The following is a 14,500-nucleotide window of genomic DNA, read 5'->3' on the forward strand; positions in this document are numbered from 1 at the left end:
ATACCGACGTACATTATTAATTAATTTTCAATAACATCTATAAATTAAAAAGGGCGACTTTCGCTTATTAATTGTTTTCGTTCGTGACCAATCGGGCGGGTTCGTGAAACATCGGGTGTTTCCGCCGGCGTTCGTCTTCCCTCGGGCGCTGCCATGGGATTTGATTAATGGAGTTCCGTATCCAAAAATTTGAGCTGTTTTCTTTTTAATCTTAACCCTGGAGGTCCATGAACTCTTTTTAGGGTAGCCGTTGGTAATTAGTGGTTATTGAATATAAAATTTTGACAGGTTTCTGAAGGGTTAATTGCATTGTTTCTTTTGATGTCGAGTTAATCTATTTTCTTGTTTATGTCCAGCGTTTGAGTGTTAAGTTTGAGGTGAGTGTGGTGAGAAGTTTTAGTTTTTGACTGCCTCATTCTTATGGGTATTTTGTTAGTTCATGCTTACACAAAAAATGAACATAAATATTAAATATTTTCCCCATTAAGTGTTTCATTAAACAGTGTATTTATGTCTGATAATTTTTCTACAATTATGCCGGTTTCAAAATTCAGTAAACAAACAATAATTTGTTTTTATTTGTTTTAATAGACACGAATAATTAACGGGAGATAATCTAGAATTTAATTTACAAGGCTAATTAGTAACATTGCTTAGGCTCTATAACCTTTAAGTCATAAACAATAAAGTTCAAAATCACAAAATATAACAGCAAAATAAGTTTGTAAGGACAAGACAATATTTCACAAAACTGGTGCATAAAATCCGACTCAACTTATTGGGCGTTGACCTCAGATTTTACCGGTCCCAATATCGTCTAAGAAAAGAATTCCTAATCAGTAAATGTTTTTGTTAATTTTAGCGTATATTTTGTGTTTCTAAACAATACGTTACGCTATGTGTGAATGGTTCACGTCAAAATTCAGAGCGTGTAAATTACTGGTTCTTATTCTTTGCAATGCGGTGTAACCGTGGAAAACTGTAACGGACGCCCGCCGGTGTCTTTCCAATATTTTGACGTTTCATGTGTTTTGACTTTAAGGTCAGTGACATTGCAAATAGACTTTTCTATTTACATTTTTTTAGTAGCTCAGTAAATGTGGAAAACAAGTACACGTTTGAGAATAATAAGGTACGACAAAAAATTGTTTCACAATAATTAATATTGATAAATAATTTTATTTCAAAAACTAGAGTAAAGGGGTTAATCTTGTTTGTAAATCTAAATACAGAAGCGATAAGCCATCGCTCAGCAATTAAAATTATATCTACTGTGAACCATCCACTATACCAACCAATTTCTTAACATCGGAACATTACAATATCGGCCAAAAAAAAAGCACCAGCATAAATTCTGCACATCAACATTTCCAATTAAAACTGTCTCGCGCCCTTCAGCCGTACACTGCAAGTCCGGCAAACTGACGCACAAAATTAATTTAAATATTAAACAAACACAGTTAGTTCTTTACAGGTAACAAGCTTGTAATACCTCATTGATTCCTTTAAGAAAAAAATCTTTTTATTCACTTGTAATACGGTATGTAATTACGTTTTGATAGGTCTCTGGTTTCGAGGCGTGGTAATATTTAGCTGTCAGCACTTTCCCTCTGACTTCGGATATATTCGGGTTGCCTCGTGAAGTATTCGTTAATTTGGATAAAGGTTTTTTTTTGTTTGCAATTGTTTTTACTGTTGCCTGGCAACAGGATTGGCGTTTTCGGAACAATTATTTGTAATTACATTTTAAAGTGTTGTGTTGTAATTTGTTTTCTGTTTACAATGTGGAGCTTTGTTGATTTATAGTGCAATGTTTATTTAATTGCGATTGAAAGAAAGTTTCGGCTGGTGTGTTTTTATGTGCCAGTTCCGTACTGTATTTCACAGACACTAGTGTATATTATCTGATTTATTTTTATCTTTTCATGCACTCAGTTATTTTTATTCATTTATTTTTAGAACTGATGTCATTCTTTAATAAATTAGAATACTATTAAATTCTAAATGCAGTGAAGACTATTTTAGTGCTAGCATTTCATTATACTGTTACTATGATTTGTTTAATAATTAAGTATATGTCGATAAACATGTAAATTTTCTATAAGAATGTAATCCAAATAAATGTATTAATTATGTATTTTGTGATTGCTGATATTTTGTAGAATCAAGTATAACTTACCTAATTTGTGAGCTTATAAATCTAAAACATCGACGTAACCTAATAATTTTCTAATATTTATTACTGAACATAAATTTATTGTTTCTATCGAATATTTTAGTAGTTCGAGATATTCCAGATTGAGAATAGGTTTTATTTAGTCTAAATGTCAAAACTCATTAATTATGCTTAATAGATTGGTCAGAAGCACGTATTTAAATGATTTAGTACGACTGAGGATTATTTAAAGTTTTATTAAATAGTCGTTGATCTAGTTTCGAAATATCAAATTAAAAACAAGAATAAAATAAATATTGATTATATCCGTAATAGTATAAAAAATTGTTAAGAATATTATTGTTTGAAACAGAATGAGTAAATAAGGTTTAAAAGCTACACCTACTAGTAGAAGTTTAATATACAGACAAAAACTTTCACTTAGAATGATACTAAAAAAAAAAATACAAAAATAAATTAAATTTTCAGATCGCCCATTAAAATTGTCCCTCAGTGTAAAACCACTCAATTACTGATAACAATCGTTATTACACGATTTAATTTATTTCACTCGAAAATTATGGTAACGAGTTTATAAAACGTCCATTTATGATAAAAAGCAAGAAGAAATTCATTAAAAAACTTCATGAAAATTGGTTTAATTGGTGGCAAGTTATTTATTTTACGTAAAACTGCTTGATTGAGATGTCGCCGCCATCTTTTTTTATTAAAAATACATCAAGACATCGCATAAATTGCACTATTAATTGTTACGTAGAGTAAGGTGTAGTCAAAAGATAATTATGAATTATTAACATGAGAAATCTCCGTTTATGGACATTTCAGAAAAATATTATTTATAAAAATGTAGAAAGAAGTGGGTTATATTTTATGCACTCATGTGTATGTCATCGCCAGGTCATGATCAACTATGACACATGGCAGTTAATATTTAAATTACATTATAATACAAACTTACACAGTAGTAGTGCACAGTCCAATGTAGGTACTATGTCTTAGAAATGTAACAAAGAAGCAAGAATTTGCATCAAGAACTATTCACTCAAGAAAACAATTTGTACCTTTCATCTTACCCGCTCATAAAATTAGTTCCTTACAAAAACAGCCCTAAGTTTTCCTAGAACAACATTAATTAGTATTTACTGAGGCATTTTACCTTTTTAGGGATCCGTAGCAAAGTAATTTATGCTTCCCGTCAACATCTAGACATATTGTCCTACAGGTAGATTGATTGATGACGATTAGTGGTTCTGTAGGTTTTTTCTTTGCTTGTCGGAAAAACTTGATCGGTAGTGATATGATTGTGTGAGTTAAGATTAGGCGCGCATTATGCGATTGGTTGTTTGTTGTCGTATTAATTTGTCGTCTTACTTGTTCTTTAGTTGGTTTTTATGTTACACGTCCTAACGTGAATATTAAAACAAAAATGAAATCTATGTATATGACAATTATGCTTATCCAAATCGACCTTACTTTTATTTAAACTACAATGTTCTCTTAGACATTTACACTAATAGAATTTTATTATCGATTAACAATGCTCGTTGCATTATTCACACATTTCTGAACATCGATCTAAATGTTTAACCATTCAATAAAGCAAGTTAGATTACGTCATTAATACATTTTCGACGTACCATTAAACTGTCGATGCACATACAACACGACATTATCTGTCAACTTCTTCATCTGCACAAAACACGCAGTTAACATAACTTTGCAAACTCATTTCTTTCTGTATCCATAAAACATCTCATCAATTATGAAATCAGAAGTGATCAAGTCGTAAGACTAACGATAGTGCGCGCTTAACCTTACTGGTATAATATAATCGGTTTTTAATCGTTGCTTTAAGTTGGATGTAAGGAACTCTAGAACGCCTTTTTTGGTAGGATATGGGTACAAAAAACGATGGTACAGTAGGCCCACTTTTCACTCGAGGGTGAATAAAGTAAGTACGTCAGTGTGCTGTTAAAAACGCTGTATGTAGCAAGACAAGTTGGATGATCGTTCTTAATCTGTCTGTGACTTGAGAGTGACACTAGATTTGTAAGATGATCGTGATTTTTTCTACTTACTTTTTGAATACATGGCTAAACTCGGCCATGAAAAGTTTTTTGCTTGCTAAGATTAGGTTCAGATACTAGGAGGACCATTATCCTCGAGAAGTAGGGACTAAATAAATATAAGTTGACTGTTGAGCTAAAATCAGGTCACTGTGACTGTAACATTGTAATTCAAGACTTTTGTATTTAGATCTAGTCAAATCTATCAAATGTGAGGGGAATTTCACTGAAAAGCAGTATGGGATCATCAAATAAATCTTTCTACGAAGAGCAGTTAGCAAAGCGATCTTAATTTTTTGTTTAGGTACCATAAACAGAAACGCATATTTTTAAGAATTTTCTTATATTTTATTATACCAAAGCAGGTCAAATAATGTAGTAAATCTACACCTTCTTTTTTTTTTTTTTTTTTTTTTTTTTTTTTTTTTTTTTTTTTTTTTTTTTTTTTCCGACGTCAAAAAACATCAAATGACCCCTCCCGCTGTGGGTTAGCAGCGGTGAGGGAGTGTCAGACTCTTACTGACTAAAAACTGTCGTGTTCCGTCATAGGCCTTTTATGTACCAGGGCCGCGGTATCTCTTTCGAACAACCCGCAGCAGTAAATCTACACCTTCTGTAAACATTTTCTTATTGTCATCGCCCATCTCCTTTTACATCTTGATACAGATCGCTTTTATTTCATCTCATTTGTTTCAATATTTCAAATTAATGCACATAATACAGTCTATAATAAAACGACTTTATAATGTATCTTACTCCAGAAATGGGGTGAGCAGAACGTGAAGTGACAAGTTCTTTGGCATTTTCAGCCTATATACAGTGGTAATGTAATTAATATTATGTTGTTGGAAGTGTATCTATAACGGCTGATTTTTTCTTTAACTTCGGTTAACGGTAGTAAAATTCCTAGTTCAAGAAAACTCAAAATGTGGTATATATAAAGAAATATTTTTCTGAAAAAGCTCTCTTAAGCTTCAGCGTATAAGAGAGATAACTATTTAGTTATACTCTTTCCCTAACGTGTTAAACACCTTTTATGAAAAAATCCAAAAGTTACACACCTTCCTGATACGCACCCAGAATTTACTCTACTCAAAAATATCCAAAGAACTGGCAATAAATCAAAGAAATTCGTTTAACACTATCTAGAAATCGCATTCGATTCTTAATTATTGAGCTCGGAGCTTGCCAAATACGCACCAATATGCGCGAAGTTGCGTATCGACACGCCTTTGGGCATCATAAATATATTATAGCCAGGGAATCGAATTTAGGTCTGTTCGCGACAGGTGGTAAAGTATTTCGTGGTCTACTTTGATTTGTATCAATAAATGGTAGTAAGCTTGATGATCTAGTTTTTGTAGATAACTAAGATTTTTGATGGGGATAGAAAATATTGAGCAAAGATCGGAAACTCTTAATCGTTTACTGCAATCTTCGATTAACCTGTAATAAAACTAAGACTAACAGTTAAGAGAACTGTGCTTCTACATTTTCTCAAGACCCAAGACCTTTCAGAAGCCAACCAAACCCTAAAAGCATCACAACTATTCAAGTAAACAAACAAAAAACTGGTCACACACTTAAGTAAACTGCGAACAGACCCGACACCAATAAATCTCAATTCAGGCCTTACTTAGCAAAGAAAAATCGCCTTCAATCGATGTAGAAAACACCCCATTGAATAGAAAGTCCGTCCGTATCACACAAACGTGCGTGCGACAATTTCCTTAGGCGTTTTTGATGGTCACCAATTGTAAATCCAGATGGTGTATGCAAAATAGATAGGTTCGACACCAAGTATAGGCAGAGAGCCTTAAATGGGGGTGAACACCTTTCCTGCAATGATGTGCTTTGGTTTAAGAGGCCAATACGTAGCTGTTTTTGTCGCTCGTGTGAATGTATGGTCGAAGTTCTAAGTGGAGAGAGTGTGAGTGATAGCTACTGAATTTGTAAATGTTTAGGTGTTGATGTCGTTGCTGTGGAGGATTGGGGAAATCTGACAAATATATTTGTATTCTATCCAGCAGCCACATCTGTGAGCCTGTCTTTGAAATAGACATACCATATTCAGTCCATTATTTACTTCTCAAACAGGCAAAACATCTATTTATGTACATGGGAATCACTCACCATATAGACCAAGAGTTGAATAATGACCAAGTTTAATATGAGAACCTCCTCCTTTTTGGGAAGTCGGTTAAAAAGAAACCTCACTATTTGTAGAATTAAGCTTCTTTGTGTTTTTAAAACTTTCACATGAACATTCACGCAGACATCACCAAAAGCATACTACCAAGAGTCACCTAATATTGTATCTACACCTAAAGCATAAATCGCTTTAGAACAATTCCTTGCACCGTACCCCGACATGCTTTACAGCGCAACGTCGGCGCTACATCTCGGCTCGTTGTAAATTGTATACAGTTTTCGTCAATCAGTGTTCCGATTAGCCCCAAGCGACTGCTTAACGACTTCTGGTGTTCGGACCATCTTTAATACGTGATCGTATTGTTTTGTAGAAAATGGACCTTGAGACTGTGGAGTTAGGTTAGATTTTGATTGGTGTAAGTTGGTAGGTGTCAAGGATTTGCATTGTTTTAGAGTAGTGAATTGTAGGGTCAAGTTTGAAGAGGGTATTGGTAAAGATAGCAAAAAAGCAAGAATTAAACAAGTGGATGGAAGTAAAGCATTAGCTAAGGCAAAATACTTACGAGTTGGTACATTTACAGTAGTAACAAGAATCGATGACATTAAAGATGAATTGGAAGAAAAAAAATGATTATGTAAAAGTCATGACTGCTCAAGGCGTGAGAATAATGAGTCATAAATTACAGATCGAAATCAATATCAATCTCAATTTTCATAATTGCATATTCACACATCTCGTACTCAAGCTTATACTTTAAAATCGACGAGTCAAGTTGTACATTCGCCGGCAATCGGTTACATCCATATTAAAAAAACATTTTGACATCGAAGATATTTCTCAAGACAAAGATTACGGTATTACACGCGTATGATAAATCGCAACAATTTGTATTTATACCCAAAATGGTGGATAAGTAAGGAAAAGAAACGATAAAAATCAACAATGTTCAAACTTTGCAAGAATTACTTAATTAAACCGTAATTTTAAAGGATCTGATAAAATTGTTGAGATTGCAACCCAAATATCGGACTTTGATATATCATTCATTTGGCGATTCCGGTGATTCCGAATGATAGTATCTTGGTGATTTATAAAAAAGCCGTGGCGTGGTAAATTGATCCTCGTACAAATTAAGCAAAGAAATATGGTATGAAATTAATATTGCATCCAAATAAAAGAACAACCGATCAGAATAATTTTCAAAAAATATTCATCGAAGTACTTAAGTTCCCTCATAAACTTAAGTAACAAACGAGAAACTGAGTTTTCGTAATAAAGCTAAACGAGCCACTTGTGCACTGTAGTCCAAAATCCTTTCGTTGATTACTTTGATTAAGCATGTACTTACTCTGAAAATATTACGCTCAACCTTTCATTTATCAGCCTTTATTACCAGTAATACTTATAAAAATATCGAAATCAGACCAACCAATTCATTCCCGTCAGGGCCTGATGGAGTATCTTCACCCGAAAACATCAAAGATTATTCATAAGAGTTGAATCCATTACTTCGGACCCCTTGTCTTACAGACGTGCCCAATCCTTCATCGCTCGTTCGCGAAGCCCAAAAAAGGCACAAAAAAATAACATTTCGGATATGTTAACAGTGCCCAGTCACGCCAACTTGTTAGCACAGGCCCAAAACATGTTATTATACAACATTTATTTAATTTTTTTTAAACATGCGTCCGTTTGTTACGAGAACGACGGAATCGGTTTAACAAAATACACAATTGCGCACGCGATGCCACGAAAGTGATTTTTTGGGAAATTCAAGCTGTCGTGTTCTGTCAAGTTGGTTCAAAAGTGGTGTGTCATTTTGTGTTTATTTGTCGTTTCTGGATGATTTTAAAATTTTCGTCAATACTGTAAAAAATATATTAAGGTCTAAAAATAAAATCGTCGAAGTCGCTTTTTTGCTAAATTGACGAAGTTCATCATCAACTACGAAAATATAATTTTTCATAGAACCACTTCCAAAATCTCACTCTTCAACAACTTTACCTCCTCTACCACAAAAATCAACCAAATCAGAATCACTTATATCGTCATCTACACCTTTCTTTACCTCTGACTCAATAGCAACCACACAAAGTCCAAACATTTCATCCACTTGGTCTGACCTTCTCAATGACTCTTCACGTTGTGACCACACTATTTATTCAGTAGGAGTCGGACACCCAATTTTTTGGCTCATCAAACCTCTTGATAGTCATAACACTTGAATCGGTTTCGGTAAATGAAGTTTTTGCTTTTGATTTTGAAGGCTGCTACTTGTGTGATTTAGTTCCTGTTGTCAGGTATTTCTTTTTAAAATAGTTAAAATGGTTATTTTGTTTTTAGACGATAGCTTTCTATTGTGCATCTTACTTTAGCTCTTTAACTGTTGATGTCTATCGAATGACCTAGCTCAATTCAAATAGCTTTAGACATTTTTTTCCTGCTTCAAATAGTAATAGACAATAATCAGGAATAGTCAAAAGCAAATGACATTTTGACTATTTTGACGCTAAGTTGAATTTATCTATAAATTAAGAGATTTGAATGATCTGACAAACACCTGCTAAACCAGTGCCAATTGAAACACGTTAAAATAACAATGAGTAACGGTTGAGTACACATTAGTATTACGATACTTAGAACCACTTTTTGCGATTTAACTAATAAAGATACTTCCAAAGTTATCATAACAACAACTTAGAAGATCAGAAATCGTGAACATATTATTTGACATTTTATCCTTCCTCACATCTTTTAGGAAATCGAAAGTACTGCGGTTTCTATTTGTCAAAATTTCAAAAGACGATTTCCAAAAACACAGAAAGCACTACCGTATTTTGCACATAATAATGCACTATAATATAAAACGTGGTATAAAAGATGTTTTAGTAGTAAGTTAAGCAATAGTCCTGAAAAGTAAATTGTTAAGACGGTATATTTTTAAGACCAATAATAAGGTAGCTAGACTCTTATGATATCAATATTTAGTAATTTCCTTAACTCTTTTAAAATCTACTTTATAACCAATAACATCGACTTTATAGGGTCCAGTAGGCTGTATAAATTACCTCATTGCTTCCTTGTTACAAAAGAAAAAACAATCAACAAGAAAGAATGTTGTTAATTGATGTAAACGGGAAATGTCTTCTTAATAATCAACCATTGCTGGTTTTGTATGACATGACTTAAGAATTGTAGATGACAACCCTCAATGGATTGTAAGGTTTAAAAGCAGAATAAAATTGTATAATTTTCGATTCATTATACAGTGGGCTATTAAAATAGTTTTTAGTAATTATGAAACAATGCAAGCTTACATGAAGATGAGTTAATTCACAAAGTAACCAAGAGTGATATATTACTTTTAGTCAGTTAATTGTTTAAAGGAATATAAGGTGTTAATTAATTTAATTTGTGGGACTGGCTATGAATTTATTGTTGCAACAAAGTGGTAATAGGTTTGCAAATAAATGTGTTTCTTTTATACATTGAAAACTACGTCTAGTTAGTGTGAAAAATGACACCCGTCTATATTTAGATACGTTGGAAATATTTGTGAATTGTTGCTATAAATTGAATAACTATAGAGTTCAATTAGCATACGTTATGTATGCATACTTATGTATAATAACAATTTCATTGCAGAATTTTAGGATAGACAGACTGTATAAAATCATCTTAACTACGCTGTGTTTCGTGGATTTCAGTTATCAGTTTTACGTGAAATTTGACGAAGCATTTCAAAAATTTCAACTAGAATTAATAATTAAATTATGTAGTTTTACATTCACATATGTGTGATTTGAGTTCTACTTGTTTGAGTTGAATTTCAGACTGGCGTTACCATATTTTAAGATTTGTTTAAACCGTTATTTTATTGTTCAAACATCTTGTAACTACAATGTATCAAAAAATAATGTAAATAATTTACCCTACTATATTCTATGTTTATTATTTGCTAAAAACATACCGTTTTCTTGTTACAGATGAATCAACAATGCAAAGTGTGCGGCGAGCCGGCGGCGGGCTTCCATTTTGGTGCGTTCACCTGTGAGGGATGCAAGGTAATTAAACGCACATTAATTTATGATTAATGACCTATTAGGCATTTAGCTGTTTATGTACGTGAGTGGTTGATTAATGATCGTACTATTTACTTAGTTTTAGTAGTAAATTGTAGAGTGAGTACCGGAAAATATTAGGTATGGCTGTACGGTATAGATGAGAATGCAGGTGTATCTATTTAGAAGTACATGTTTTTATAGTATGTGTGATGATTTTATCTACCTCTCTTTTCCGTTCTTCTTGTATGCCATAACAACTTAACGTTTCACCAAAAATGGGTTCTGCTTTGCGTCAATCGAAAGTCAGTTAGCGCTTGCTAAAACTTTGATTAAATATCTACCTATCAATTTAAAATAATTCCTTGTTTTTTTTTTTAAGAAAAAGATTCATCAGTTTGTTGTTTTAATTAAATAATCGTTTTTCGATTAGCATATTGCAATTAATTTGTCTTTGACACATTTATTGGCTTCCTGAAGATCTTATCACTTGACGTCTTTATTAACTAAAACTAAATTTAATTGAATAAAATATCAATTAAAATACATACATAAATATGGTTGAGCTTACAATTTATAAACAAACTGTTTCTTGCGAGTTTATACACGTGCAAGGGACCTTATAACCACAATAGTCATAATTAATTATTTGAAAAAAAAAAATGCATCGAGAAATAGCCTCAATCGCTGGTCCTCTGCTATATACAGTTAGACTGGGAACATAGTTGCGTTCGTCGTTTCGATCATCGTAATTTGCGCTTATCGATACATTTCCGCACTTAGGCGATTATCACACTGCCCCGCATGATGCAGCGTAGTGCGTGGATGCGTTTTTTTCCGTTGTATGGAAATATCTCCGTTTGTATGGAAAACACGCATAGTCCAACACACTGAAAATGCATCCACGCGCGTTCATGCGGATCACGCACATACATGCGGAGAAACACGCACCCCCGCGCGTAGGTGCGGGGCGAGACGCAAGGTATGGCACACTGAATCCCGCAATGCCGCGCGTGATTTTGAATGGGCGTGACGTGTATATTTGAAAATGGAACTCGCTGTGTGTGAATTTACAAAACGCACCTACGCGCGTGAGTGCGTGAAAAACCCGCACGATGATGCAGATCTGCACTCCCGCAGGAACGCGCGTAGGTGCGTCGACACGCAAGATGCAGCGTGATGCGGGGCAGTGTGAAGATAAGCTTATACAGCGCCCGATCAAACTGTCGACCGACTAAAAGTTTGCAGTGTGCTCTTAGAACTACTCTCAGAAGCGTCACCCATCTTATTTCCACATACCTTTTTACTACGGCCGTGCCTTCACAGGCATCGAAAACTGCATGGTTTACGACATGCACCATATACAATGAAGCAGATTGACGCGTGAATGCTGGATGCTGGGCCGGTGGTCCCTCGTAGAATAAATCACGACGGCAAAATCGCCTGATTGTTCAAAGTTCCAATGTATTGGGTATGGAGAGATGTTTAGATGGATGGCGGATGTCACTGGTTTGTTTAGAATGTTTTAGTTTAGTAGTTGTGTTTTTGTTGATAAGAAATTCTTAGAAAATAAGTAAATGATTCTTAAGTTAGAGATCGCTGTAACAATCCCTAAACAAAGTTATCGTTACGGCATTTTGACTTAAAAGTGAAATGAGTTACACAATTTATATATGAGCATCTTTTTTAGAGGTAGGTTAGGACAATAGATACTAAATTAAATGTGCTAAGCATTATTTATCTAAAATATTTTGATTAAACTTAATAAGACGTAAAACCTAAGACATTCATTTAAAATAGTCTCAACCAAAAAGTTTATTACTCTTCGTTCGTAAACTACACCTGCTACATACCACCTCTGCCCACTCTGCTTGTACAAAACAGCGTAAACATAACCTGACTTTAATATCATTGCTATCGGTCACATGTTATGTCAAATGATTAATGACAACCACCGCCGTATTACGTGTCAACCTTCATAGCAATGACGTACAATTGCTATTGTTAATTATTGTTTCGTATAGGTCATGGAAATGTTCTCATTGTTCTGTTTTTCGAAGTTCATTACCTTGGTTTATTGTTTGTAGTTACCGGTGGTATGGTTTGTGATGTCATGTTTTAAGCAGTAGAGTTTCATCAGAATGTGATAAGAGAGAAATTTTATTTGGTAACAGCATTGTGTAAAAGCATTTCTATCATCTACGTAATCAAGAATATTCTGAATTTTTACTACTCAGACATTTCCCGTCTTTTTTAATCAATTAAATTTAGGGTCACTATAGAATGGATTTCAGCAGTAATATAGCTTGTTGTAAGGTTTTTACCCGGTTTCTAAGGACGAGCGTGAAACCGCGAGCAAAAGCTAAACTCGATCACAAATGTTACTTAAATTTTGTAATTTATCAAAACCTATCACTCAAGACATCCAAAGACTTCATAACAGCATCACCCGACTATAGTTCGGCCGTTCAGAGAATGCGTTCCTGACACCTATCAGTTAGTCAGGACTAGTGATGGGCACAACATAACACTGAGTTCGTTACCGTTCCCCCAAAATAAACCGCCGCATTATTTTAAGATTATTTTCGTTTTAAATTGGCGGAATCATTTAAAATTTATATTTTAGTTATTTAAGTGGAAACCAAAAAAAGGTAATATTCATATAATAAAATCGTTTTATTTATTCTTTGTTACAAAGTTACAATCTGTATTTCTATGCAATAAAGTAAGTACATTGAATTGAATGTGCGTACAGAATATTAATCAGACTCCGATTCGCTTGAGGAGGTGGTGTCTTCATCATCATCTTCGCCTACGTGTATAATTATATTAGGTATTATCAATAACAGAATCAATCCTGATATCTCGGTCAAAACCTTCCAAAATCAGGTTTTTAGAGCTCTACCTCACTGGGACGCCATGGCGACGTCGCAAGCGGCACAGGTCTGGCTACTTCTGGCATCCAAATGTCGCCAAGTCGAGTGGCCATGGCGTCTCGACAGTCAATTGTTTACGTCGTCGCTCAAGAAATTGCAAGCTAATTGGCGACCACATTGGCGACTGTGTGAGGGAGGTGCGCTTTACCGTGTACATTATAGTGGCTACTGTGGCCACGTCGCGTCGCCAAGTTGCCACGGTAGCCAGAAGCCACATAGGGAACTGTAGCTCGTGGCCACGCCTCCAATTTGGCGACGTTGCGACGTTCCATACATTTCAATACTAACTGCTTGGATACGTAGCCGGCGACGTCGTCATTGGCGTCCTAATGAGGCAGGGCACTTAGTCTTAGCGCACGAAACGACAACAAACGACTATTTAGCGTCACAAAATGACGGCCCATGATGCCATTTGGGGTTACCAATTTCAACCTAAATATAAAAATGCTACTTTCTTTCGCGCGTTCAGTTTGATCATACTTTTATTTTTATATTTCATAAAAGTTATCCTATAGTCCATTATTTTCAAATTCTTAAAAAGAAAAACAAAAAGTATTATTTTATATTATAAGTATAACTGTATAAGAACCATCAACCAGAACAGATTACGATACTTGCCTGTTATTTTTAGCACAGCACTACAAATATAAAGCGCTGACATAACCTTGTAATAGCGCAGTATAGATTTAGAAAAATATTGTTTACCAAGTTATTTGACACTCAATTTGGCACAAAATTACAACATTCATTGATTATTATTGATATAATAATGTTGTTTTAATGCTCAACAATTGTTAAAACGATAAACAACCAGCAAAAATATTTTTATCGTACTGCAACGCCATTACAAAGTTACGTCGTCAGTTCAATCGCGATGTGTCAGAAACGCATTCTCTGAGCGGCCGAACTATAACAACCTCAAAATCCGTAACACATGATAGCCATTATATATTCCCACACGACACGTAATACGACACTCCAACAGCCAATCACAAATTGTCGCGCCCGTCGTCCGTCGCAATTTGCTACTCCGAATCAATTTGCGACGTTTTTGTCGCACGTAATGTCGCTCGATTCAATTTTCTGTTAAGTGCGTACGCTGTTTTGTT

The 14,500-nt window shown here is 34.4% G+C and overlaps 1 protein-coding gene across 1 annotated transcript in view; it reads left to right on the forward strand.

The window, feature by feature from the left end:
• LOC124635080 (protein embryonic gonad-like) overlaps window positions 1–14,500 on the forward strand; it is a 130,642-nt gene that overhangs the window by 56,840 nt on the left and 59,302 nt on the right. The window contains exon 2 of the mRNA XM_047170866.1: window positions 10,381–10,458. Coding sequence (XP_047026822.1) covers window positions 10,381–10,458 — 78 coding nt within the window. The remainder of the gene's footprint in view (window positions 1–10,380; window positions 10,459–14,500) is intronic.

Source organism: Helicoverpa zea, chromosome 12 (genome assembly GCF_022581195.2).
Source record: "Helicoverpa zea isolate HzStark_Cry1AcR chromosome 12, ilHelZeax1.1, whole genome shotgun sequence".
In the NCBI taxonomy this organism is placed as follows: domain Eukaryota; kingdom Metazoa; phylum Arthropoda; class Insecta; order Lepidoptera; family Noctuidae; genus Helicoverpa; species Helicoverpa zea.